General features: G+C 40.1%; 3 protein-coding genes and 1 long non-coding RNA gene across 5 annotated transcripts; all 4 read left to right on the top strand.

Annotated features, from left to right (window-relative positions):
* The first annotated feature begins 493 nt into the window (after window positions 1–493).
* LOC310801034 lies at window positions 494–1,472 on the top strand. The gene is made up of 2 exons (XR_014554099.1): window positions 494–838; window positions 947–1,472. It is a non-coding gene; the product is annotated as an uncharacterized lncRNA (long non-coding RNA).
* An 835-nt stretch (window positions 1,473–2,307) lies between these two features.
* On the top strand, window positions 2,308–6,227 carry LOC310818487 (cytoskeleton-associated protein 2). Its single transcript, XM_083689445.1, has 7 exons — window positions 2,308–2,381; window positions 3,152–3,216; window positions 3,330–4,111; window positions 4,219–4,486; window positions 4,586–4,646; window positions 4,932–5,229; window positions 5,387–6,227. The coding sequence occupies exons 2-7, from the start codon at window positions 3,181–3,183 to the stop codon at window positions 5,661–5,663; spliced, it is 1,722 nt and encodes a 573-aa protein (XP_083545571.1). The 5' UTR covers window positions 2,308–2,381; window positions 3,152–3,180; the 3' UTR covers window positions 5,664–6,227.
* A 1,112-nt stretch (window positions 6,228–7,339) lies between these two features.
* Window positions 7,340–12,526, top strand: thap12a (THAP domain containing 12a). The gene is made up of 5 exons (XM_083664864.1): window positions 7,340–7,565; window positions 8,518–8,638; window positions 8,764–8,871; window positions 8,992–9,028; window positions 10,240–12,526. The coding sequence occupies exons 1-5, from the start codon at window positions 7,477–7,479 to the stop codon at window positions 12,057–12,059; spliced, it is 2,175 nt and encodes a 724-aa protein (XP_083520990.1). The 5' UTR covers window positions 7,340–7,476; the 3' UTR covers window positions 12,060–12,526.
* A 715-nt stretch (window positions 12,527–13,241) lies between these two features.
* Window positions 13,242–26,686, top strand: LOC310800933 (uncharacterized protein). Of its 2 annotated transcripts, XM_083664822.1 has the most exons (11): window positions 13,242–13,510; window positions 14,244–14,364; window positions 14,811–14,915; window positions 15,304–15,340; window positions 17,494–19,316; window positions 19,546–19,576; window positions 19,699–21,479; window positions 21,964–22,012; window positions 22,342–24,140; window positions 24,314–24,350; window positions 24,458–26,686. In XM_083664822.1, exons 1-11 carry the CDS (start codon window positions 13,377–13,379, stop codon window positions 25,981–25,983), a joined length of 7,443 nt encoding a protein of 2,480 aa, XP_083520948.1. In that variant the 5' UTR covers window positions 13,242–13,376; the 3' UTR covers window positions 25,984–26,686. The 2 variants fall into 2 exon arrangements, with proteins under 2 accessions (XP_083520948.1, XP_083520949.1); XM_083664823.1 differs by lacking the exons at window positions 13,242–13,510; window positions 14,244–14,364; window positions 14,811–14,915; window positions 15,304–15,340 and having other exon boundaries at window positions 17,779–17,821; window positions 17,917–19,316; window positions 24,458–26,680.
* Window positions 26,687–27,495: the final 809 nt, after the last annotated feature.

Here is a 27,495-nt window from a genome sequence, read left to right as displayed (position 1 = left end):
GAGTGTTGATATGCATTATAATTTAGTGGTTTACTTTACAGTGATTGTGTCACTGGAAACTGGTGACAAAAAAGCTAGGTTATACATAATCTCTGAACCCAGAATCTGATTTTTATTTTATTTTATTCAACCTTTATTTATCCAGGTTAGTGTCATTGAGATAAAACCTGTTTTTCAAGAGAGACCTGGTCCAAGACAGCAGCCATATAGTCCGACTAAGCTATAGTTTGAGAAAAGTAGAGCATCATATGCTAACTATCTTACATGAAGTCATATTTAGTTGACTGTGTGTTTATAGCATAAATAAAACTATCTAACCACTTGTGTGACTGGATGGCTTGAGCTAGGAGATGTCTGGTTGAGCTTGTTTGCGGCTGTGGTCACTTAAATGAAATTGGTTTTAAACTTGGTATAAGACACATTTCCATTGTCAAGATTCTATCAAGATAGTCATTTGTTTCTTTGGGGTTATACTTCTTTGGAATAATAAAGCCTGACCTGACCTGAATGTAAAGCCTGACCTAGTTAAGGTTTATGTTCTGTCAATCAAATGTGGGCGGTATGTACATGAAGCCTGTGTGGTTAACTTGTCAAGTATAAATTAATAGGAGGTGGGGTGAATAAAACATCATTCATCTTTAGAGTCTGTCGAAGGCCATCCAAAAACCCAGGAACTGACATGCCATCCCAAGATGATGTTGAGTCTCAGGGGCAAAGAGGGGCATTGCAATATGCCAATGAGGAGCAGTCTGTGTCTAACTTCTTTTGCTGGTCCATGTTAAATGTGTTCTTCTGCTGCTTTCCATTTGGATTAGCATCACTTCATTACTCCAAGAAGGTTAGTGTTTTTCAATCAAACCCCATGTGGATTTAATTTATGTTTAAATTGCATTCACAGTCGTTTTTGAGAATGGTAACAGACATCTTTACTGTGTTGTAATTTCAGGTGAAGAAAAAACTGTCTGAGGGAGATGTGGAGGGGGCCAGGATGGCATCAAATAATTCATTAGCTTTCAATGTGTTGTCGATGGTTACTGGAGTGGGAATCTGGATATATTTATTTTACCAGCACCAATCTTATTTTGTTCACACCTTTGAACACAGATACCATGAGTATTAGCATAGCTATCAGCATACTCAGTAAGGGAACTAAATACCCCAAAACTGACTTGGTGAATTGACCATAGCCAAGATGTGTGTCATTTTATATATTTTGGGTGGATCTCTTCAAGGAAACGTTGCAGAATTAGGTTGCTGTTCAATATTCTGATTTGTTTCATCCATCCAAGTAATGGTCCTAATACGACATATCATTCTACATGTGTATTTTGGGAACATTTGACTTTGCCGAAGTAATGCCGGAAAAGCGTGAAAATATGATAAACTGGAGCAAGATGGAAGCCACTGACCGACATCGTCCTGTTATTTTTATAATATACTCTGGTACTCTGAATAAAGCCAATTTATCATCTGATCATGTCCTGTGATTTGTATGTATTAGTCTTCTTCTGTATCAGCTATAAGCACTTTTTATTTTGTTTTATTAGCCTGATAGTCAGCCTGATAGTCATGATAAACTTGAAAGTATTACTCCATGAATCCTTTTAAAGAACATAAATTTAATGTGTTTGCAGGAGGTATTCATTTTGTTGTCAAGATCGGAGAACAACATGGAGACAACAGATAAACCTGTAAAGTTAGTTAGCAGTGGCACATGAAGTACATTACTGAAGAGCCAATTTACCTGAAATGTCTTTGGTTCCCTCTGCTGGTAGGTTACCTACTTCTTGTTCATTTGTTACACATTAGCCAATATATAAATATATAAAACATTAACATATCATTGGTTTCTATTCTCTAATATGCGACACACAGACACAGACACACACAGACACACAATCTTGACTTAAAAGCGTGAACAATGTGTTCATTTGTGATATGGCATGCACGCAAAACTCTGGTTAGGTATATCCAGTTGTATAAGAATATACTGCAGCTTGTAGCTGCACTGTCCATTGCGTGATTATTACCGAAAGTGTGTTTAAAGTGAATTAATATGCTGCTCTCATGCATCTAACTAGGCGAGGGTGCAGCAGTCCGCCTTTTGCCAGTATTTTAGGAATTCTATTATCGTTCAAACATTCAAAAGTACAGAGCCCTTCTTCACGACTGGGCCCGCCTCAAAGTATCACATGAACCCATTTCCACATTCGATTGGCTAAATTGAGTTTTCCCGACACCATCTCGACCTATCCGTACAAACCTTCTGTTACGTACACCGCCAAAGTCAAACTGAGTCGTTTGTTTGAGAAAAACGTTATACCTCGGCGGTGCTTTATCTTTACTCTAGTCTAGGCAGTTAACCACATTTTGATCCCAAGGTAAGTGCTTTGAAATGGTTAATATACGTTTGCTAGCTACTTGAGAATCACCATCGATTTAGTTGACATTCATTGCTGACTTGTTTGTAATATTTTCCAGCTTAGCTAGTAGGAGAAGCAACAGCAGCTATCCTTCTGTTTTGCAAATAAACGTGGTCATACCATTAATTATCAAGCTAGCTAACTTAGCTTCCAGAATAATTATGAATTCGGCGGATATAATGGCATTGGTTGGTTTCAACAAGTGTACAGTAAACATGTTGTCCCTCAGGAATTACGTAGCGCCGTTACTTTTTTTGCAATTGGTTACTGAAAAGTGTACTGCTTATTTGATTAATTGTCAAGGATTTGACTGATTTATTTGAACTCGCTTCTTTGCATCTTAAGTTTTTAATGATAACAACCTAGCACTTTAGCCGCAACGTCACGTGATGAATCGGCACCACCTCGAAACTCCTAACACTGGATAAATTCGGCAAATCAGTTGTAAATTTGGCAATTTTGTAAATGCCGCATCTGTATGGCAAGATGCATCATTCACCCAAGTTTGGTCAAAATTGTCCAAGTGGTGTCGGAGATAAAGCGTGTGACATACGAACGAACGGACAGAGACGGATTCATAGTCCCCTATCAGATTTCATCGTGGGGGACAATTAATCTAACTAGTAACTATATATGTTTGCAACATCTGCTGACAGCCATCTTATCTATTAAAGTGTCTTGTCTAGTTGATTTTTAAGTCACTGATTCCTTAAATTTGACATGTTTAGGGAGTCTGGCTTGTGGGACGCACAAAACAATGGATACAATATCAAGAACTATCAACCCCAAAAAGGTAACTTTAAAAATAAGAACAATTAATCTTGATATAATTGTTATTTTTTTTTCTTTTTCTGTAAATGTGCCTACTTAATGCATTATTTCAAAATTTTCCATGTTTATTATTAGGGTAACAAAGAGAATAGTAGACCAAGTGGACACAGTAAGTCCTCCACCAACAGAGAAGTTCCCAGAACAGTCGCTGCTCCATCTGCCCCTCTGCAGTCAAAGAGCAATGAAAAGGAGGAAAACTTTGAAAAGGTCAAGACTGAGCAGAAGGATGTGAGGGCAGCAACTGCAGGCAATTCCAAGAAACGTCATACTCTCAGCCAGGTCTTCCTCACCAAACAGGCTGTTAAACAGAGAAAGCTTGTTTCAGTGGTTCCAAAGCCGCCCGCTTCCATACCACCTAAACCTGTCCCTGGCACCTACAAGGGCAAAGTTGTCCAGTCCAAAATAAGTTCCTTCAGAAAGCCCAGTAGCCTTGAGGGAGGGCTAGAAAATAAACCAGTCACAAAGACATCAGCGCCCAAAGTTGAGAGCCATAAGCTTGGAGCGGTACGGTCCAAATCCATTGCTGACTTGCCTGGTCGTGCTTCAAATAAGCCACCTCCTCAATTTCATCCCCAAAGACCCAAGTCTGTGTATGATGGGCATCCCCCAGTCTCAAAGTGCCCAACCGCCAGCCGTCCCACAGGCGTGCGCTCTGTGGTCGCACCTGCCAGAACTGCTCCAGGAGCCATGGCTCACCCAGGTTCCAGAAAGTCTGCCATGTTGTCCAAGGGAAAAGACCAGTCACAAAGCAGCAAACCCAAGATGCCAGTTGCAACAGACAAGAAGGTCCGGAAGCCACCTGCAACCAGCACCCTAAGCCAGTACAGGGTTTCCATGGAAACTGCTGAAGAGAGAAGGTTTGTAGCCCTTGACTAGTAACACTCAAAAGGTTTTTAAAGTTGGTGTTTTGAGACACTGGTGTACTGGAATAAGCTCAAAATTAATTGGCATCTTTGATTCACAGAGCAAAGTTGGCTGAGTGGCTGGCATCCAAGGGAAAGACTCTGAAAAGGCCTACCGTATCAGCAGTTGCACCCCCAAGAGCCAAATCAGTCTCGCAAACCGAAGTCCCACAACCCGATCTGAAAGGTCCTGCTGCTCAGCCTGAAAGCAACCAGGTACCTGAGCAAGAAGCTGTATGTCCCTCAAGCCCACTAAAAATAAACACAACACTAGACCTGCTTGACAACTCTATGGATCTTCCTGTTGATCCAGAGGTCAGGATGAAAGATGTAAGAGATGCTTCCTTCACTTCAAATTGTATTTTCTTCTGTACATTGATGAAACCACTGAAATGCAACTCATTCATGCCTTACCTATGTTTATCCCAGGTTGTGGTTAACCTTTGTAATGCTTTGGAGGCAATGGATATGCCCTCAGCATATGTAGATGGTATGTTTTTTTCACTGCTTTTGCACTCACAACCATACTTTATTTGTTTTACTTTTCACTTATGATTGAAGATCCATGATTGTAAACAACACAATTTCGATGTATTTATCCATGTAGAGTTCTCTGCATGATTCAAATGACTCAACACGACAGTGCTTGATCATTACCAAAAATGAACATAAGATCAACATCAAGTTTTTGAGTTATTTTTGTGTGCTTTATCAAGTTACCAAGTTATCAATGCAAAGATGGGGTTTCATGCTAAATAATCTGTTTTTGTTAAAGTGCCACGGGAGATGAAGGAAGAATTGGAAGTGAAGATGGTGGGAAGTGACCCAAATAAAGAGACCTTGAAAGAGGAACCTGAGGAGAGGAATGAATCATCTGAGAATGCTATAGATTTTAACAGGCCAGAGGATGTTGAAGTGAAGAGGGAGGCAGGAGAGGGAACCACTGAGCAGAAATTTAAGAGGTGTTATGTTCAAGACTTTGATAGTGATGAGGACCTGATGGAGACAATACCAGAGGCTGAGAGGGCCTCTGTGGTGAAATACAGTGTGAAGACAACTCCGTACCTGCAAAGGTAAAATGTATTTTCACAGAAAATGTGAATACCTGTTGAATTCATCAGACACTTTGGAAAAATTATAATTTAAGTTTCATAATATACTCAATGTGTTGGATACTGAAAGCTTTCAACTTACCACTGTGCAATGTTGTCCCCCCCCCCACACACACAGTGTTAAGAGAACAATTGAGGGTGAGGCATGTGCAAGCGATTCTAGACGAAAGAGCACCATCAAGGATCTGAAGTTCCTTACACCAGTGCGCCGATCCTGTCGAATCCAACGCAAGTCATCACGCTTGCCTGGAATGCTGACAGACCACGACCCCTGCGTGTCCTCTCTGGCCGAGCTTGTGCAGCTGGACGACGATGCCAATGCCTACATTTACAGGAGGAACCCTGCCCTTCTGGAGGATCTGCCTGATCATCCCCGGGACCTTGAGAGGATCTGAGTATTTGGATGTGGGGTGTAGGTGAGGCCTTGGAAAGTTGCTAGAATTTCCATGGAACATGTTTAAAAAAAAAAAATATGGAAGTGGGCACTTTTGAAATAATGAAAAGAGGTTTCTGTTTTCTTTCATTCCAAAATGCTTTATACAAATGTTGATTATATGGACTAATATGTGCTAACCCATTTAGACTGCATGCTTCAATTAGACATGGATGGAGATGTTTTTCTATTTTCTTTTGAGTTGCTGTCATTTCTCAAAAGGATGCAGACCATGGATGCATACCATGATCTAATTACTACTTTCTTTCACTGTTTCATTTGTTATCCTTTATTTATTGTCTCCTGATGTTCACATTTTGTATCAATATATTTAGTATTTCTTTTTAATTGTTTAAAGTGGAAAATACTAATACATCTTTCAGTTACCACTGTCTCTTTTTACCATACAAACAATGCATACATTTTTTTGGCTTTAGTAATTTCCTTTGTTGTCAAACGTACAAGGAAGCAATTTAAAACATGTGTGCTGCTCTGCAAAATATACTGAAATAAAAGATATTATACAGTGCCCTGCGTTAGTAATGGGACATTTAAGCGTTTGTTCTTCTTTTGGCTTCAGTTTTAATTTGAAATCAAAGCTTTACTATGAGGTTAAACTAGGCAACACTTTTTATACATAGTCCCCTAATTCAAGGCACCAAAACTAATGGGACAGATTCATATGTAATGTCCAAGATCAAATTAAGCACACATGTTTAGTATTTTGATCAACAATCAATCTTTGCATGCAATAACTGCCTGAAGTCTGACCCCACCAGACACTGGGTGTCTTTCCTGGTGATGCTATGCCAAGCCTGTGCAGCCATCTTCAGTTGTTTGTTTTGAGGTCTTTTTGCTTAAAATCTTATCAGGAAATTAAATGCATGTTCAGTTCAAAATACAATTTAATGTATTTTGACTGTAGGTGTGTTTCTCTGTTATGATCTCAATATGATGCATGAAACTGCTGCTTTAACTAGAATTTTCACATTTATACTGATTCAATCTTTTTTTTTAGATCTATAAGGGTCTATAGGGAATATAAGACTAGCCTAACAGTAGTTTATGTATCATGGGGCCAACATTAATACACATTCCCAGGCATCCTGGGGTGGAAGGGTGTTAAAAACAAATCAGTACACCTCAATTTGATGTTACAAAGTCTGTCTCATGCAGTCAATCTCTCAAACACAAGATTTTTAGTTCAGTGCATATTAAAGAGGAAGTTGAGAAGTAGCCTACATTGGTCATCCATTGTGGCAGTCACTGGACATTTGTTTAATTATGATCTCTATGGGAAAAACTTTGGAAATAGATTACTACCTTACTTGAATGTATCTCTGGTGTGACATGACTCCATTTGTAAAAGCTACGGTCTGCCAAAAAAAAAAACTGCCTGGGTTTTCAGATACAGATAAATAAGACCAACGATAATTCATTTAAATTAAATCTCTCTGATACTTTTCAATAGAGAGGAGAACATGCCAGAGATTATGTGTCTATAATATTGGAATATAATGCTTATATTGTATCATATATAACCAATTCTCCGTTAAAATAGACGTTGAACATGCGCCCTATTGTAAGCAAGGCATTATGGGAAAAAGTGGTATTTTCATTCCTCGCTTCTCACTGCTCCTTTGCGCGCGTTGACTCCTCCAGGCCGCACAAAGCAGTGTAGCACGCTGGACGAACGTTGCTTTAAATTAATAATCTCAGAATTTCTTAAATTGAAGTTACTGTTGAAGACAGAACAGTTTACAAATTGCGCTATAATGCCGAACTTCTGCGCTGCTCCAAATTGCACCAGCAACAGCAGCAGGTTGGGGTTACTTCTCTTTAGGTTTCCAAGAGACGCTAAAAGGTAAGCTGCTGCACTACTACCACACTACGGAGTTCAGTGAGTTTACACTACATTAGCTTGGGATTTGTTGTGTTGCATATGTTTACAACACATGCATATAGCTACAATAGCCTTCACGGTTAAGTCAAAAGTTCCAGTTAGCAGCACCATACGCTAACAGGATGAGACCTAGCTGCCCGAAGACGAGTCGGCTCTACCACAGGCTTTCTGTATAAATATGTCAGAGCCTGCAGTTGACTTCGGCTAGGTGACTATTACTGTACCTATATCACAATTAGCTGTAGCCCCAATCTGACTAGACGTACTACTAGCCGGATAGCATCCTCCTCTATACTGTATAGTCCTATGCCATGAAAACATGGCTATGCCATGGACAGAGTCTGAGACATCGAAATAAAAATGACCCCGCCAAACCACTGTTTGCAATATAATCCTTCTTTCACTGGCTCTGATAGTTCGACAGGGGGTTGTCCCCTTTGACGAGCATCAAGTTTACCAAATTTCTCAGGCAAAGGAATTTAAAACCAAGTAAAATGAGTTGGCGAGCCAACTTTGACAAAATCCCGAGTTGGAGGTAAAATTAGCTCGCTAACTCCCTGAGCTCGCTTCCGTAGTATACTCCTCGAGTAGTTGAAAAGTTGTTTTATTTATTTTTTGGAATGCACACGAAGGACTTTATTAGAAACTGTGGCATGGTCATTTTTATTTCGATAAATGACAAAGTCTCCGACTATCTGTTCATAGGGCTGTATAGAGGAGGATGCTACCTCTTCACTGATGTGTTGCTGTAGTTCCATAGAGATGCAGCTAAAAGACTGGCTAGCTATGAGCCCATAGTTATAGGCATTAGAGCTGTCAAATGGAAACAATCCCAAAAATAATAATTACTTCATTTTCTCAATCAAGGTTGCAGTATTTTATTAAATGCAATCATATGTTCTGTCCTGCACAGATGCAAGCAGTGGGTGGAAAACTGTCACCGCAAGGATATTGAAGATAAAACACCAGACCAGTTGAACAGACACTTCAGACTTTGTGCAGGCCACTTTGAACCATCCATGATTCATACAACTGTAAGTGATACTAATAAATCTACAGATTACCACTCAATTTGGCTTGATAATATTGCTCAGCTGGCAGTTTGAATGTTTCAGATTGGTGTCATTGAACTTGAATGTATTTACTTTCTTATTTCCAGAGTCTTACAAGGACAGGGCTAAAAGAGAATGCCATACCAACCATTTTTGATTTATCAAGTGACCTCAATAATACACAAAGTAGACAACGCAAGCGAATGAAAGAATCGGTAGGTTTTAGTTTCTCTGTACATTAATAACCAATGAACATATACAATTGAATGAAATATAATTGTCAGTTTAAGGACATCTTTACATACCTGTCATTGTGCCTTTATTGTATTCTACAGACTGAAGATGATCCAAAGGAAACTAAAGAGAGAAAAAGTAAGTTTAAATGTCAAACCCTAACCCTCTCTTGTTGTGCTGAGTCCATCATATGTACTCAGTCTTTCTCTCAGCCTCAGAAGGATACATTAATAGTGAAATAACTGTTACTCTTGTTCAAAAAGACGGGTTTTCTTTTTATGTTGAGATGCATGTAATATGTGCATATGATTGCATTGAACAAATTGTACCTTGTGTAGCTTGATTCACAATTTAATGATATGCCACATATTGTTAATGCAGTAGCAAGCTGTGATGTGCATGGCCTTAGCGGTGGGAGAATAGTCAACATGCAATCAAAATAGGTCTATTGACTAAGCATTGAATGAGGGAAATTAAGCACAAATGTAAATCATGAAACTGACAGCAGGAAATCACTCCAGCAAACAGTATTTTAAATTGTTGCCTATATCCTTGTGTATATGCTGTAATTACTGTAGTAACATTGTATTACCATTTTACAACAAAGTAATGGGTAATTACATTACTAAAATAAATTTAGTGGTTGATGTTACTACACAAGTGGTGGAATATGGAACAGCCGCTTTATTACTAAACAATTAAAACCCAATTGCCAATGTACTATAATGGCATGTTAATGCAATGTTATTAGAGTTACTACACAGGTATAAGAGCAACTTAGTATAAGTACATTTCTACATGTGTATAGTTACTACAATCTCGTTGAGACCAGGCTTTCCTTTCAAAACCCCTTTTGAAATAAGTGATGCCTCGTGACACATCAAACCAATCAAAATACCTTGCATGGGTGGAGCGCCAAAAGGTTTTCTTCCATTTCTTCAATATTGTAAGATAGTATAGGCCACAACTCTGCAAAATAGGCCTAACTGGTCTAAAATAAAATTGCATAACAACAAGCAACCATTCTACGGGCATGTGGGAGAGGGTTTCTTGGAATGTAACTTCCAATGAAATTGCAAGCACATTCATTCATCACTCCGTCCAGATTCAATCTAAGACAGATCGCAAGACTAGGGGCAACATAACATAAAGTGCTACCTTTAATTTAGAGTGTATTACAGCTGAAGTTTTCCCATTTCCCAATAGTCTATACGGCATGGGTATAGGTAAAAGTTGAGTGTCTTTCACTCCCTCATCTTGAGACACGATACAGTATAACAACATTTGAGCACCCACATAGGCATTAATGTTACACTAAATCTCCCCTCTCATGCTCTATTTTCCTATAGAAAACTCAGAGGACCAAACAGAGACAAACAAGGATGCCGCCCAGCTCGCCTCTGATGAGAAGGCATACAAAGAGTACCTCAAATCACTGTTTGAAGTTCTTGTTGTGTTGGGGAAACAAAGCATTCCTTTGAATGGACACACTGAAGAGGGGCAGGAGAGCAAGTTTCTCAATCCAAGCAACTTCCAGGCATTGTTGGAATACAGAATGAATGCTGGTGACGAAGCCCTCAGGAAAAGGTTTGAGTCAACCGTTATGAATATAGAGTGCTGCTCCTCTGCCCAGCAGAGGCAGATGATGGAGGTGTGTGAGAATTGCATCCGTGAGGAGCTCTTGGTGGAAGTCAGAGAGGGTCGCTTCTTCTCATTAGTCACTGACAATTTGGTCAAGATCTCAGGAGAGTGCCACCTCCCCATGTTTTTGCGTTTTGTGGACCAGGCCAACTGCCTGCGGGAAGAGTTTATTGGATTCCTTCCATTTGAGGGAGCCGAGGAGACTGTGACAGAGAGGCTGCTGTCTGAGGTGACTGAAAAGTGGGGCTTGAACATGGAATACTGCAGGGGACAGGCCCACTTCAGCTCTGGTGTGCATGCTAGCAAAATAAAAGCCATCGCCAACAAGCTGACAGAGAAGTACCCGACAGCATTGCATACCCCAGGATCCAGCCGTGCCTTGAATTTCTCATTGGCAAATGGTATGGCTCTGACAGGTGTTCAGATTGTCATTTCTACTTTTAAGAAGATTGAATCATTTTTCAATGACTCCCCTTCATTGCAGTCAGAATTGGAGCATGCCATCTCTATTTTTTACCAGGGCAAGGATGAGAAGGCGAATGAGCTTAAAGAGGCCTGTCACACCAACTGGACAGCACGACATGATGCATTTGAGCTAGCTGTTGATGTTCTAGAAGCTCTACTGCTCTGCCTGGATAGTATTCATGACAATGAGGATCTGAGATGGAGTGACCAAGTTACACATGAAGCCCTAGAGATTTCAGCGGCACTAGCTGATTTTGAGTTTGTTATGGCTTTGGTTGTGCTGAAAAGCACCCTGTCGTTCACACGGGCTTTTGGCAAGAATTTGCAAGGGCAAACAATGGATGTTTACTTTGCTGCAAACAGTTTGTCAGCTGTGTTGCACTCGCTGAAGGAAGTCTTTGATAACATTGATGTGTATCATGAGTTCTGGTTTGAAGAGGCCATCAACCTAGCTGCTGCCTTGGAGATCCCAGTAAAGGTTCCAAGGCTGTACATGAGAAAGCATCGTGCTGAAGCAGAGATCCGGCCAGAGATTTACTTCAAAGACCATTTAACAGTCCCTGTGGTGAGCCATGTCATTCAAGAATTGAAGGACCTCTTCTCTGAAAGCCACCTCAAGGCTCTGAGATGTCTGTCACTGGTTCCTGCTGTCATGGGCCAGCTGAAATTCAACACGTCTGAGGAAGAAAATGTGGATATGTACAGGAAAGACCTTCCAAATGCAGACACTCTCCCTGCAGAGCTGCATTGCTGGAGAGTGAAGTGGAAGCACAGAGGCAAGGAGGTCAATCTACCCTCCAGTGTCCATGAAACGCTACAGCTGTCTGATGTAAAATTCTTCCCCAATGTGCTTGCCTTCTTGAGGGTGCTCAGCAATCTGCCAGTCCTGACTCTTGAGGAAAACAATTGTGATGCTGCTCACAAACGCTTCAAGATGTACCTCGAGAACACGCCTGACAAACACAGATCCAAGAGTCTTGCATTTCTGAACATACATTATGATGCCAGACATGACCTTGACTTCATGGTTGATACTTATATTGAAATGTACCCTGACAAATAAAATGTATTTGATGACTGAAGAAGTAAACATGCTAGCCTCTCAATTACTTCACTTGAGAAATTGTACAAACCTTTTTCTGTTTTCAAACATTTGTTACCTCTAGACTGTTGTTGAATGTTTAATAAATTTCAATGGGGAACCTAGGGTGAGAGACTAAAAGTGAACATGTTTACCATGACAAAAATATTTAGGTTAAAATGTATCATTAGATTTCAGTTACAATGTAGAATGTGTTTTGTTCTAATCAATTCCAACATGTTCATACAGTAAGTTTGTGAGTGAATGCATCTGATTTTGGTATTTTGTTTCATTAAATGTACATGTGACTGGATGTAGATCAGTAAACAGATATTTCAGGTGTATTGTAAAATAACTGAATAATTGTATTTTAAACTATGCCCACTCTGAATTGTAAAGTCAAGCAACCTGATTATTTCTGTCATTGATGATGTGTGTAAGTGTATAAATCTGGAGGAAAAAAAATAAGGAATTAGTTGTTTTCTGTTCATCGCATAGTAAGCACATACATTTTTTGTATATGTGGTCCAAGCACAAATTGAACTGACAACTTAAGGTTTCTAGTACCATGCTCTACCAGCTGAACCACAGTGGACTACATATATTTGAGGAGCGTGGCAATTTTCCTTCTAAATACTTTTTGTAGAATTGCATTGCACCCCTGTGCTACTGGTGTTCCTGATAATTATGCTTTCCCCCTGTTGAAAACAAATATAGCTTTGATCACCACACAATTCAAACTATTAAGTACAACGTTATCCAATGCTCTCGTGGTATAGTCGTAAAGATTTGCAGTGAACGTTGCATTGATCTATATATGCAGAGTTTTTAGATGTTGGTACACAGTCTGGTTAAATAATACACTACTTATGGTTCAGGTGGTCTCCTGAACTGTTCGTCACGTGACAAGTGGAATATTTGATGAGATGCCTCGTGGAGCGTCGTTTACGCCGTAGTGGTTATAACCCGAATTCATACTCATTTATTTATAGACATTAGAATTGTAGTGCCATCATCGACGGGAAATTACAGCAGGATATTAATATATTCTGGTCATTAGTTATAGTGCACACATGGTACTGAGAGCAGAGATCAATGCGCCATTCATGCGTTATTGTGTGTTCATTTCCGTTCTGTATAGGTGTTCTTCCTGGTTATGAGCACCCGGATAACTACTCCACGCAACAAATCAACTTTTTGGAGTATGAAATAATGTAGCTATCCTGGTTGGAAGTTCATTTGAAGAGTACAAGTATTGAGTTTAAGGCTCACCCGATGGGATTTTGATTAATTTGTACGATGCATGACTTATCTGAACCAGAGAGTACATGCATGCAGCCCAAAATGACCGTCTGCTGTGCCGCACCGAACTGTAATCTATATACAGATAAATCAGACGTCCCCTTTTTCAGATTTCCGTTGGAACCGGAGCGGTAAGTGTTGTGTGGTTAATGTTGTATTTTAATAGTGTTTAGTCCCTATTATCTCGGTTTTGTTTGTATTGAAAACTAGCTAGCGATTGATAGTGTTCCAGTGAAAAAAAATCTCGAGCTGGGGTGTGACTAATCCCTGGAACAAAAATGTGCCATGGAACGTCCTACGATTAAGAATATGACCCGATGTCAATTGGGAATATGTAACTATCGTAAATTCCATAATGGTTAGATACCCCCATATTGAAACATAATGTATGAACGCTCGTTTGCATGTGTTACACAACTTTTATTGTAATTGCAAATATTCGTTTCTATTCCCACAGTTAGACTGACCCCTCGAGCTTTTTCTAGCCAGTGTTAGCAACAATAGCTTTACCCGGCGATAGTCCAGTAGTGGTTATAACTAGTACACTCTACCAGTTGACTGAGGTGCAGTATCATCAAATTATTAAATCATAGTGAAATACAGTAATAGCTGGCCAACTGTTTGTCGTATTTGTACCCAGTCAACTTTCATGCTGAGTCTTGCTTTGTAGCTGAATTGAATGTTGGCTAGCTTTGATGTGGTAGGCTATAACCATGTAGCATACCAACGTCGATATTGGGAAAGGCAATTATTAAGATGAGGCAGTTACATCTCATTAGAATTTTATGAAGTTGGGTTTTTAGCATTGAGTGGAATCTAAAGAAGTTTGGACCTATATCATAATAATTCAATTTCATCTTGCAGATGTAAACAGTGGTTGAATAATTGCCGTCGGCCAGACCTGGCTTCTAAAACTCCGGAGCAATTGCACAAGCTTTACAGACTTTGTGCAAACCACTTTGAGCCCTCCTTCATATGTCATCACGTAAGTATTAGTGAGTCAGTTGCCACAGTTCTCAGTGGTGTGTTCATGACTAGCAGAGGGGCAGGGGATTTGTGAATCTGCGTGTAAAAAAATTGTGGTGATGTTTGCCTACATGATGATGTATGTTTGTGATTTTAAATTTGAATTCACATTTGACTTAACAACATTATGCAGGCATGTCAAATACTGAATGTGAGCTATCAGCTCCACCTAATGGATGCTCGTGTACGAGGCTCCTGAAGTGCATTTATTCAATATAATTTCCGTCTGAAAGGCTTTATTTTCATTTGCCATGCATTGGAGCATTTGTATTCAGAAAAAAGGTCTTCTTATCAACATGCAAAAAATCATGTCTTCCTTACTTGCACTCTGTCATAAAGTGATGGTGAAGTTGTAATAATGTTGATTTGCCTTTCTTTTCTTTTTTTTCTTCTTTTTTTCTTCAGAGTACCTTAAGAACAGTCTTGACGGAGGGTGCCATTCCAACAATATTTGATTTTACAAGCCAGAACAATCCATCCACGTGCAACAGGAAAAGAATAAGAGATCCTGTAAGTTTTTTGTAAATATGTTAATATAATTCACAAATTATGCTTAGGTGGCCCTTTTACTGTCTTGAATGATGAATTAAGATAACACATTTCTGGCTGCACTTTATTTGGACTAACCTGAACAACCACCAAAACAGTCTATGTGGTTGCATGTTGAAAACCATGCCCCCATCCTACCATGAGATGTCTATTAGTCCCTAATTGCAATAATGAATGATGTTTGCTAAAATCTGACTTGATCAATATATTTAAGAATTTATGTTTGAGATATTTAATATCTAAATTGTATCATTTTTTAATTAACAGACCTACAGACTGCTTGATCATACCTCATGTCATTATGTGTAGAAGTACGTCTGACTAAGTATGCCTCTTTTCATCCATTTAGACTGAGGAGGAGCTTGCTTCCTTGAAGAAAACTAAAGGTAATTGTTAAGGAAGTCTTTAAGTCCTACTGAGAGAATTCTGCATACTGGGTCAACAAAACATTAACAGTGGAGGAAATACATTTTCACATGTGAATACCATGTAATATCTAATACATGACATCTGTTGTGCAATGAATGACATTCCATGAGACAAGCATTATGTTTTTGAACATGATTTAAAGGTGTCTTTGTTCATAAAGTATCCTATGACAAAAACTAGAAGTCCACAAACCACAAACAATCAAATAAACATGAGTTGTATTTTCTGCCAAGTCTGAAAAGTCTCAGTAAGTGGGAAGAACCAATATTTTTTTTTACTTGTATTGGCAATCGTTTTGTCTCTTGAGATTGTGTAAAGACGCTTGTGCAGTCCACAATGTGTGGTTATCGTGCGGTTATAGCCTCTATGCAATCAAACAGCCCGTAATTCAATTGAATGCTTTCTCTATCAAACACATTTTTTGCCCTCTCATATTGCCCCCCAATAACGCAGTCTAGTATCACAATGTAATTTCTCATGCGCACTCCAGCACAATTCATAGCCTTTCTGCAGCCCAACCCATTGAGGATGATTATTCCCTGTCAAAAATATTTTGTACAGCCCCTTAAAGGGGTAATCTGTGATTGGTACATCCATTTTTTAACCTTTAAATTCATGATATATAGCCACTGATTGATGAGCTAGTGCACTTATTTCCACCCCTCCTGTTGGACTGAGCTGAACAAGAGAATGATGCCCACAGCACAGGTAACCGTACTCTGCTATTTCCTTATAGGCCTAAATTTGCTGTAAAACTACATTTTCAAGGCCAGACATGTAGTTAAACTGTCTCTGGTTACTTTTACTAAAGTGCAATGTCAACTGCCTCCGCTAAACATTTGGAAATAATTGGTAGTTTTTAGTATCCCTAACACACACTCATGGACACCCCCCCCAGAGCAGTGAAAATGGTTGTGTGACACGTGGTATACCTGGCTATCTGAACTTTTCAGGTAAATCTCACACTAATGAATATACAAGGTTTTTTTGGGACCAACTTTTTAATTGTTTTATTGCTGTTGGGTAGCAGGTACAGAAACAAACCCCCCAAAAAATCATAAGACCATGTAAACTTGATTAAATGTTAAAACGGATGCTCGCTTCATAAATTATTGTTGTTATGGTTAATACATTGTTTTCTGATCGGGCCGGCCCAAAGCATAGGCGAAGTAGGTGATGGTATATGGTCCCAAAATGAAATAATAATTTTTTTAATTGATTTAAAAAAAAATTGCTTTTGTAGTTTTCTTTTAGTCAGTTACGTACCACAAATTCAGGGTGCTTGCTTCAGCACAAGCCGGTGGCATGACTAGCAGCACAGCAGCTGACATTTTTTTTAAACTTACTAATAAGTTAGTTTATATTTGTGTATAAGGCAAGACCTGGTTTACAAAACTAAGTTATAGATTTCATATTTTGTAGCTCAACTAGCTTACACCTGTGTTTAGTACTATTCAACGCAAGATAGGAACACTGGCTGGCACTGATTGAGGTCTTAACAAGGCAGTGTTGTATGTAAGAAAAAAAGTTATTTCATCATTAGGCTTCAATTTAATATGCTTTATACTGTAGGTTTGTTGGCATACATGTTGGCAGATGTTTAAATAGCAGCATTTTCATTGAAGCCACATTTTTTTAATTTTCCCAGTGATATTACTTATTTCCCAGAAATATAACTTACATGTACATGTAAGAGATAATGAGGTAATTACAACTGTCTCACCTTTCCATAATCAAAACACCAATAACTTTTGCAAACGTATAATAGGCTCTACATAGCTTCAAAACATAAACCATGTATGAACTGTATGTATGTACAGTATTTACCCCTCAATGAATGGCATACCTTAGGCGTTACTCATATGTCCTAGAGACCAAGTGCTATTTGCATGGTCAATGCCTTTTCTCTATTATTTAATCTTTTCTTAGTGGCTCACTTTGATACTTTTTTTATTTGTTTACGCTCGTTCGCCTCACTTTTAAAAATGTTTAAATCCGTCAAAGATTTAATCATGTTTGCATGGCATAATTATAATAATATATTGAATGTATGTCTAAATATTTTTGGAACCACATTTTGATTGTCTTGACCATGTCTCCTTTTGTACAGATGACGATGCACCACATGAGGTGAAAGAGGAAGTGAAAGAAGAGCCTGTAGAGAATAGTGTTTCATATGAGTCACAGCAAGAGGACCAAAAGAGCGGGAATGCCTCCAACTCCAAAGCGAAGGAAATCCTTAAAGTCCATTTCAAGGAAACTCTTGCCTTCACTGGATTCAGCATAAGGAACGATGCAAACCTCAACACAGATGAGCCAATGGGAAGTCATGGAGGGCAGCAGTCTCTCAACCCTATCTGTGCTGAAAAAATTGACCAGAAAGAAATCCTCAAATTCAGTGAGGACCTCATGCGGGAGGAGATACAGAATAGTTTGAGGTTGGCACGTTATTTTTCCATTCTGTTGCAAGATGTGGCAAATATCGAGGGAAAAGATCAGATCCCAGTATTCATCAGGTCTGTCACTGTTGCAGGGTTCCCTCAGAAGCATCTCATGGGTTTCCTTCCTTGTGATGTGGATGCTGAGAGTCTGTTTTACATGCTTCTCTCAGAAATACGAAATAAGTGGGGGCTGCGTATGGAGCATTGTCGAGGACTCACCTACCTGACCACAGGTAGTACATGCCAGAAAATGAAAGACCTGTCCAGCAGGATTCTGCAGGAGTTTCCCCAGGTAGTTCTAGCCCCCAGTGACCCATATGCCTTTAACATGTGGCTGATCCGTTCCATGCCTATACCTTCAATCCAGAAGATTATGAACACAATTGAGGAGGTTGCTACAATGCTAAGAGTATCACCAGATCTTTGGCAAAGATTGGAGGGGAAGATCTTATTAACATATGGCCATCTTAAAGGTGAAGTGGACAGGATCAAGGAGGCTTGCCAGAACCACTGGGAGTATGGTCTTGATGCTTTTCAGATCATGTTAGATATTCTTGAGCCATTCTTAACCTGCATCAATGAGGTGACCTCTGAGGCAGACCCAGACTCAGACACTTCTGAGCAGATGGCCAGGCTCAAGCCAGTCTTGAAGAATTTCAATTTCATCATCACCCTTGTTGTTTTGAAGAACACCCTCTGTTGTGTGAGCATACTTAACCCAAGTCTCAGGGGAGCAATTAGCATCAGCAGCACCTTACAGTACACAATCTCTAACGCCTTAAAGCTGGTCAATAAACATCTGCAGGAGATTGCAATATTTCACAGGAAATGGTTTTCTGATGCAGTTGGTCGGGCAAAGAAGCTGGGAGTGGAAGTCACTCTGCCGGAGACCTCACCAGAGATGAGGGAAGTAGGTGCATCTGAAACCCCGCTGGAGGATTTTTACAGAGAGACTGTGAGTAGGCAGGTCTTGCAGTATCTTGTTGAAGAGGTGAAGAGAGTGTTCAGCACTGAGATGGTACGAATTCTTCGATGGCTCTCGTTGGTGCCATCTTACATGGCTGACCACAATTTCAGTATCCGTAGGGATAAAGTGGCGGATGCCAACTTAAACAACCTTGCAAGGCCTGACACATTTTATGATGAGCTTGGATGCTGGGAGGTAAAATGGAGACATGCGAGCAAGAAAAGGATCCTGCCAACAACTGTGTTTGCAACTTTGAAAATCCCAGACATTGGGTTTTACCCAAATGTGCAGAGCCTGCTGAGAGTTCTGGGCACCATTCCTTGTGTCAACGCAGAGGCAGACGTGTATGGGCAGTACAACATGGTGCTAGAGCGATACCATTCCTACCTAAAAGCCACACCAGAGGACCAGAGACTTTGCAACATGGCATTTGTTTTTGTCAATCAGGATGTGCACTTCAATGTTGAAGATATGGTGGAGTCCTATGTGCAAAAGCATCCTGACATATTGCAGTTGCTGCATATGGTAAGTGGATTTTAAAGTTTTATTAATTGTCTTTTTTTATTTCCATATTTCATAATGCATAATGTGTAGTAACTCTGTAATTACTCTACAACAACATTGCTGCAATATTAGTAATTACTTTGTACAGTAATTGCATGGAAATGCAATGGAGTGGTTTGTGTTTGCACAATATTGGAATAAGGAGTGTTCTACTTAATTTTGCTAATGGTTTTATTTTGGATGCCTACAGGATGATGATGTAAAAGAAATGCATCCCCCAGGTAAGGACATTGTTTTTGTTTCTTGTGTCATTGTGTAGCTCCAAAATATTTGCCTATATAGTTATCTAGGCCCATCCAATAACTCCTCTCCAATACTCATTCTTGTCACTGCTTTATTTCAGTGGCAGTCCCAGAGAATGATGGAAACCACGTTAAAAAGGAGAATGCTGAAGAAACACAAGTCATGACTGTAGAGATGGAGACAGAAAGAGTAGGGCAACCTAGGTGTGCAGAGACTGATAAAGAAGCACTAAAATCTGCTTTGCAGACTGCTGTGACATCTGCATATAACAGCCAAAGCAGGCAGGCTGGTGAGGCATCTGTGGAACACGATGGTGAGGTTGAATATGTGTCAAAGTCTGAGATGAATGAAGTTCTCAGAGTATGCGAGGATGCAGTCAGAGAGGGAATTCTCTTGGAGGTGGGAAGTTCATTTTTCTCTCTGTTCATCGACCGTGTTGTTAAGTTGGGGGAGAAAGACTATCTTCCCCTTTTCCTTAGGTTTGTGGACAGTTCTGATGTCATGCGACTGGAACTAATGGGGTTTCTTGACGTGGATCTAGAGTGTGATTCCATGTCAGAGCGCATATTGGAAATAATCACCAAAGAATGGCGTCTAGATCTGCAATACTGTAGAGGTCAAGCCTACCTAGGATCCGGTGATGTTTCCTACAAGCTAAAAGCTTTTGCCTGCAAAATCCAGGAGAAGTACCCTCTTGCAATATGCACACACAGCTCTTGCTATTCCTTTAATACTTGGTGGTCAAAATCCACCCCAGTACCCTCTGTGAAAAGAGCTCTTGACACTTTTGAGGAGGTTTTGATGTTTTTTGGTAGCATGCCTACACTTGAGAAACAACTGGACCATGTCATTGCATTTGGTCTTAGGGAAAGCTATGAGAAGGTTCAAGAGCTGCAAGGGAAATTCTGTACCCTCTGGCAAGAAAAGCATGATTCCTATGAAGTCTTTGTTCAGATGCTAGAGCCCCTTGTTGAATGTTTGGAGAAAATCAAGAACAACCCACAGAGGTGGAAAGCTGTCCTCTCTGATCAAGCTGGGACACTGCTGCATCAGATAAAGGACTTTGATTTCCTTGTGCCCATGGTAGTCCTGAAGAACTCTTCCTCCTTCACCAGAGAATTGAGTGCCGGACTCCAGAAGGATCATTTCAGCGCTGCATCCCAGCTTTGCCAGATCAGTGGTATTGTGGCCACTCTGAACAGGGTAAAAACAAATATCAAGGTGTTTCACCAGAATTGGTTTGATGAAGCTTGTGCCCTGGCACAGAGTCTAGGTGTGCAGATAAAAGTGCCTGAAAATTCGTCTTTGCCCAGGGATAACATGATGAAGCCTGCCACTTATTACAAAGATGCTTTGAGTGTGCCCCTTGTCGACAACCTCATCAATGCTGTGAAGGATCATTTCTCTGATGACCACAAAGAGGCCCTAAACTTCCTCTCCCTGGTTCCATGCTCTGTGACTGTGAGTTACATGTTTGAGATACTGAGGTCAAAGGCTCCTCTCTATAGCAGTGATCTTCCTGATTCTGACAACTTCTTCACAGAGTTGTGCTGCTGGAGGGTAAAGTGGAAAACCAAAGTTGCGTCAGTGACTATCCCAGATACCATATATCAGACTCTTCGTCTGCCACTTATGCAGTTCTTTGGGAACATCAATACACTGCTGAGGATCATGTCTGTGTTACCCAGCACAGTCCTGGAGGACTGCGGGGTAGTGATGCACCATAAGATGTTCCAAGAATACTTGAGGAACACCTGCCCCAAAGACCGGTCTCCATGTTTGGCCATGCTACAAGTGGGAACCAACTTCAGCAGAGATCTGGACCGGATGGTCGCTCAGTGTTTGAAGGTCACTCCCCAGGCTTTAGAGGGTATATGCTTGGTAAGTTTTCAATATTCAATGATGTTTCAATGTATTGTTTGATATAAGTCTTGTAGTGTTTCAGAGCACCCTACACAAAAATTCTGTCATACTGGAAAATAGGGCTGCAATGATTATTCAAATAAATAATTTGATCAGTTATGAATTTTCATAATCGACTTTTTGGCTTGCCTTATCATAATGAGTCGTATGACTCCTAAAGTAATTTTACAAAAGCCACTGTTGAAGAGAGGATCATCTGTGTTTTAGGATACGAATATCATGTTCCAACACCCAAAATTGAGTGTGTGGCACTCATTTGAAGAATTACTGTGATACTGAGAAGAACAGACATATTGCTTTAGGCATAACTGTTCATTAATTCATGATTCTATAGAATATTCAATTATTACAACAACAACAAAAAAAAGTCAATAGCTGTAGCCCTACTGGAAATAAGGAAATGTTCTTTAAGAAAAATGTCTTTTGAAAAATGTTTTCACAGGACAAAGAATCTAAAAGCATTATGAAGAACTCTGAAACCAACATGGATGGTATGCAGTAGATTTGCTTTTTTTTTGCTTTTTTTTTAATTGTATTGTATCCCACTAAATTGTTGATTATAAAAATAAAAAAAAGTGGTGGGCAAACTGCTTTTTGTTTAAATACCAGATTGTCATTGTATCATACTCATTGTTGTGAGATGTGTTCTATGCAATGATGAATATGTTCCTCTCAGGTCTAAACCCTCTTATTTACATTAATCTTACTGTGAATATTTCAGCTATTTTCTTTTAATGATATATAAACTGCTGTAGACATGTGTACAAGTGGAAGTAATTACTTTAAATTGGATTGGCTAATTTCCCTTTTATATTTTCAGTTGATCCTGATATAGCGGGAGCAGAAGAGCTTGACACTCAGCAGTCTTGTGACAAGAAAGAGGATCAGGAAATGAAACTAGTGGATGAGAACGGGCACATTGGAGATAATCGACAGAGTTTGGAAACGGTGTTTAGACTGGCTGCACGCCTAGGGAAAAAGAAGTGCCAGTTCTCTGAACTCTCCAAAGAGGATCAAGAACTCCTCATCCAGGATCTTGGCATGTGTCACTGGTTTGGAAGCGATGGCAAGTGGACAGTTATCTTAGGGGAGGAGGAAATGGTAACAATTCTTATGAAATCAATCAGGGAAGAGATATGCCAAGAAATACAGGAGTCACCATTTTTTTCTCTTATCACAGATAAACCCGTTACAATAACTGATAAGAAGCATTTGCCAGTTTTTGTTAGGTATGTTGGTGAATGTGCCCCAAAGGTAGAGCTCATTGGTTTTTTGCCTTTTGATGAAAGCTGCGATGTTGATGTTCAAGCGAAGAATCTCACTACGACTCTTACTGAAGACTGGGGGTTGCAGATGAGTCACTGTCGTGGACAAGCATTCATGCGTATGGGCTCAGGTTGTCACAGCCTGAAGAAAATGTCCCTGGATTTCCTTGAGAACTATCCTCTGTCAGTTATTACGCCCAGTGAGTCCTGTGGTCTTGCCTCTTGGCTGGCTGGAAGCATGCATTGTCCACCCGTCACAAAGATGTTGGACATTGTTGAAGACCTTCTACTGTTCTTTGACCAGTCACCTGTACTGGAGGGAGAGCTAGCGCAGGCTGTGGATGGGTTACTGAATACGCCCAGGGAGGCCTTGGAAGAGATTCCAGAAACCTGTTGCTCCAGGTGGAAAAAGAGAGAGGACTTCTTTGATATTCTAGTGGACACATTGGAGGGAATTCTGAGTTGTTTGGATTCTGTCAGCTCCAGTGCCACGGGCAGTAGGTCATTACATGCACAGGTTCTCTCCAGTGCTGTAAAAGAGATGGACTTTATTGTCACACTTGTCATCCTGAAGAATGCCTGTGCTCCTCTTCGAAACTGCAGCACTGTCTTCCGCTGTGGTAACCCTGCTGATATCATTGGGGAGGTGGAAAAGATCACTCAAATTGTCGAGACACTGAGCAAGATGTTGGAAAACATAAGCAACATACACTCACCCTGGTTTGAGGAGGCATTCCAACTAGCATCCAAGCTGGCCCCTGAGCAAGTCTGTTTTCCAGAGCAAGCCAGCAGCTATGACTCTCCAGAGATGTACTACCGGGAGAACTTGAGTGTCCCTCTCTTGAGCTGTCTCATTGAAGAAATGAAGTTCAGCTTCTCTGACAGTCACTTAAAGGCTCTGAAGGTCCTGTCCCTGCTCCCCACCTGCAATCCACAGCCCATCCTTTCAGAATCCACAGACAAGCTCTACAGTCTCTACCAGACTGATCTTCCTGAACCTGACACAGCAGAGCAGGAAATCAGTAACTGGGCAACAGTGTGGAAAGAGAAATATCAGGATGTTGCACCGCCAGCTTCTATCTCTGAGACATTGCTGCACCCAGAATCCAAAAGCCACCCTACCGTGACCATGCTGCTTAGACTGGTGGCTGTCCTACCAAGTGTGAGTATGGAATGTGACCTCATGAAGACCACTCTGAACTCCATGAGGGCTTTGCTGAAGAATACTGTCTGCAAGGGCAGCAAAACTGACACTGTGATGCTTCTCATGCATCACCCAATTGTTCAAAGATTACAGGAGGTCATTGATAAGTGTATTGAAGTTGATCCAGAAAGCAGCCCATGTCTTTCACAGGTAAATGAACAGCGAGAATAATTTTGTCATCTTACAGTGACTTTGATTTTTTAAACAAATTTCCCATTTCTATATCAGAGGACAGAGAACTGTTCATGATAATTCATATTTGTATGTATAGAAATTAAAATATATTGTGCTCATGTCTAACTAAACTATGTCCTGTGATTTAGGTGAAGAAAATAGTTGAAAGTTTGAAACTGGAATGTGGTAAGTTAAAGTTAAAATAACAAACACTTATGACAAGTCATGACCTATTGCTTTGAGTGAAAATGGGGGAGGGGTTTATTTAACAGATATTTTTATTTTATGTTTAGAATTTAGAGCTTTGGATGCAAAACCTTCTGGACCTGATGAGAAAACTGAGTCACATCAAGCTGATATGGCAGGGCAACCCACTGCAGGAGAGATGAAAGCAGCTGATGTTGTGGGTCCAAGACAGGCCATGTCTTTCTATGACCCACCTGTACGAGAGGAAATCCTCAAGGAACTCTGGGACTCCCAATTCTTCACAATCATAACTGAACGGGCAGTAGAGATTGAGGGAGAGCTCTACGTCCCCCTGTGTATCAGGTACTTGGACAAACAGGACACTCAGTGTGAGGAGACGGTGGCTTTTGTCCCATTTAGCAAGGACCCTGCTTTGTTAGCAGACACCATTGAGACAGCCCTATCAGAGAAATGGGGGCTCAACATGGAATACTGTAGAGGACAGGCTTTGCTAAGTGTCAGTGAAGTCGGGTCTCAGATGAGGGATGTCGCTGCTGTAATATCACAGAAATACCCCCTGGCCATGCGGACCGTCAGCTCCTCTGTGTCTTTGAACGTGTGGCTAGCGCGGTCATCTTCTGCAGTGGAAGCAGCTGACAGTGCAGCTACGGTAGAGAACATGTTGCAGTGGCTCACAGAGGACACACAACGACAGACCAAACTGGAAGATATGATCATTTTCATGTTCCAACATGATGAGGGGAAGGGTAATGAGCTTAGGGACAAGCTTATAAAAAACTGGGACAAGAGTCATGATATGCATGAGGTGATGGTAGAGCTCCTAGAGGCAATCATGCTGTGCTTGAATGAGCTGAAAAGTGAAGACAACGGCTCAGACAGTGGCCAAGCATCGCTACTCTTTAATGCAGTAAGGAATTTTGAGTTCATCTTCTCAACTGTTGTGTTGAAGAATGTGTTGCGCTTGACCAAAACGCTAAGCCAATCCCTTCAGGGCAAGCCTTTAGATGTATTACTAGCTGTGAATAGCTTGCCTGACCTCCAAACTTCCCTCAGTGAATTAAAGAGAGATCTAGACACCCATCATAAGGTGTGGTTTGAGGAGGCTGTTGCTTTAGCTTCCAAACTGCAGATTAGATTGTTGCATTCTGCACTTCTAGAACCCCTGAGTGAATTTTACAAAAAATCAGTGAGTGAGAAGGTGGTAGAGCACTCCATTGCTGAGGTCACTGAACTCTTCACAGAGCAGGTCCTAAGTACTTTGATGTGTCTGGAGATTGTGCCTTATGCCATGTCAAAGTTGGAGAGGAGTGTAAGTGTTCATGTAATCCGCATGTACAAAGACGACTTGCCTGATATGCTCTCACTCCACACAGAGATTAAGTCTTGGAGAGAGAAGTGGTTGGATCCCATGCCTGGGTATCTCCCAGCCACTGTGCTCGATACCCTGAAGGCATCAGATATTAGGAGCTTTAGTAACATTGAAACACTCCTCAGACTCTTGGTCATCTTACCATTTTCGCGGAAGGAGAGTACCTTCAGGCAGGGAAGGAGAAGCCTACAGGGATTCATACAGCAGGACAAAAGGTCCCTATCTGAACTTCATCCGCTGTAAAGGTTGAAGGCATTCCCTCAAAGCTCATAACCATAAATCAGGTGTCCGAGAGGGTGTCATATACTGCTGAACCATTGTATCCTTGACTAAATATCAAACCTTAGGTCTCAATACTGATTTTTAACTTACTAGAAGACATTTCCCTGTATACAAAATATTACACATTTTATTTGTTGTTTTCCTGCAAACATATGTATTTTCTGTTTACGTTGTTTGAATAATTGTACTGCCTAATGGGACCAATGTCTTGCCAAAAAAAGCAATGCTCACCTGAGGGTTACCAATGCTTGTGCCTTTATGCAAAACTAACAGTCAACCCCATGCATCATGAGAATACGGATGTCTGAAAATGACAGTCCCATCAGGCTCTTGGACATTTTGTTTTTTTCAACAGTACCATGAAATAATTTGGACAGAATTTAAGAATCACTTGCATCTATTCATTGTTAATTCATAACTTGTCATTTACTCCCTTGGCACAAATAGAAATGGTTAGTTCTAACATGTTGGTGTGTTTTATGATGATTTCTTAGGATTCCTGTCTATTTAGGGGAGTTGATTTTCTGTAAACACATCTCCAAATACTGTCTCCTTAAGAGGAAAACATATATATTTGTCCAAAAAAAATAATAAAAGTTGTAAAAAAAAAAGTCTTGACTCGTTTTAATTGTATCAGATGTACCAAGGACGTAAAGTACCAACATGTACCAACATGGGTGGAAAGTTTTTTAAAATGGACACAAGAGGGCATAATAACTCTTTGAAATGTTTTTCAAGGGGACATTATTTTGCCATGTTAAATGATTTGGGCTGTACTAGTTTCCATTATTGACATTCACACAATTAAATCAACATATTTTAGTTGTATTGTACAGTTTTTGTTTACCTATAAATTATTGTTAAACGTAAACTTTTGAGTAGAATACTTTTTCCGTATATTGTTTTTGTTCTCTGTGTATGAAAAATGCTGTGGCAAAAATAATTTGGTCAATGTCAATAGTTTGAATAGAAGCAAAAGCCTACCTGCCCCAATATCCAGGATTGGAGAATTTTATAATGGCTAAGCTTTTGTCTTAATACAAGGGTTATAAGGCTAAGGAGAATTAGAAGCTGAATAGTTTGTTGTTGAAATGGTGTTGAATATTTCCAGGTTTAAATGTGCCTCCACTGTTCTAGGAAAAATATTAAATGAGCACTGGTTTAGATATCAAAGTTCAGCAAATGTTTCCCATTTCTCAATTGCTTGTCGTGCTGTATGTGCTCTCACATCCTCCACAGTTTTTCCTTTGGTCTGTGAAGAGTATTTCTGCCATTGTAACAGAAGCTAAGTGGAGTGGCATTCAACTGGTATAGTTTTGATGTTCTAATTCAAAACAGAGTAAGATATTAAGATGTGTATTTCTGTATTAACATGTTTTTGTTGGATCAGAGTAGCCCACAGCCTTTTCACAAAATTGGTAATATACAAGAACCTTCATGTTTAATGGCTTCTTCCCTGTTGATGGTTCTCAG

The sequence above is a fragment of the Argentina silus genome (assembly GCF_951799395.1).
Source record: "Argentina silus genome assembly, chromosome: 2".
Classification (NCBI taxonomy): domain Eukaryota; kingdom Metazoa; phylum Chordata; class Actinopteri; order Argentiniformes; family Argentinidae; genus Argentina; species Argentina silus.
The sequence above is the reverse complement of the archived record's forward strand: the minus strand, read 5'-3'. Positions and strand labels throughout refer to the sequence as shown.

Bases quoted from the DNA above. Each gene is read 5' to 3' on its own strand.
- LOC310818487 (XM_083689445.1), top strand. From the start codon at position 3,181: ATGGATACAATATCAAGAACTATCAACCCCAAAAAG. The intron at 4,647-4,931 runs GTATGTTTTTTT...TTTTTGTTAAAG, and splicing joins GCCCTCAGCATATGTAGATG to TGCCACGGGAGATGAAGGAA. The intron at 5,230-5,386 runs GTAAAATGTATT...CCACACACACAG, and splicing joins ACAACTCCGTACCTGCAAAG to TGTTAAGAGAACAATTGAGG.
- thap12a (XM_083664864.1), top strand. From the start codon at position 7,477: ATGCCGAACTTCTGCGCTGCTCCAAATTGCACCAGCAACAGCAGCAGG. The intron at 8,639-8,763 runs GTAAGTGATACT...TCTTATTTCCAG, and splicing joins CATCCATGATTCATACAACT to AGTCTTACAAGGACAGGGCT. The intron at 9,029-10,239 runs GTAAGTTTAAAT...ATTTTCCTATAG, and splicing joins GGAAACTAAAGAGAGAAAAA to AAAACTCAGAGGACCAAACA.
- LOC310800933 (XM_083664822.1), top strand. From the start codon at position 13,377: ATGCATGACTTATCTGAACCAGAGAGTACATGCATGCAGCCCAAAATG. The intron at 13,511-14,243 runs GTAAGTGTTGTG...TTCATCTTGCAG, and splicing joins TTTCCGTTGGAACCGGAGCG to ATGTAAACAGTGGTTGAATA. The intron at 22,013-22,341 runs GTATGCAGTAGA...TTATATTTTCAG, and splicing joins CTCTGAAACCAACATGGATG to TTGATCCTGATATAGCGGGA.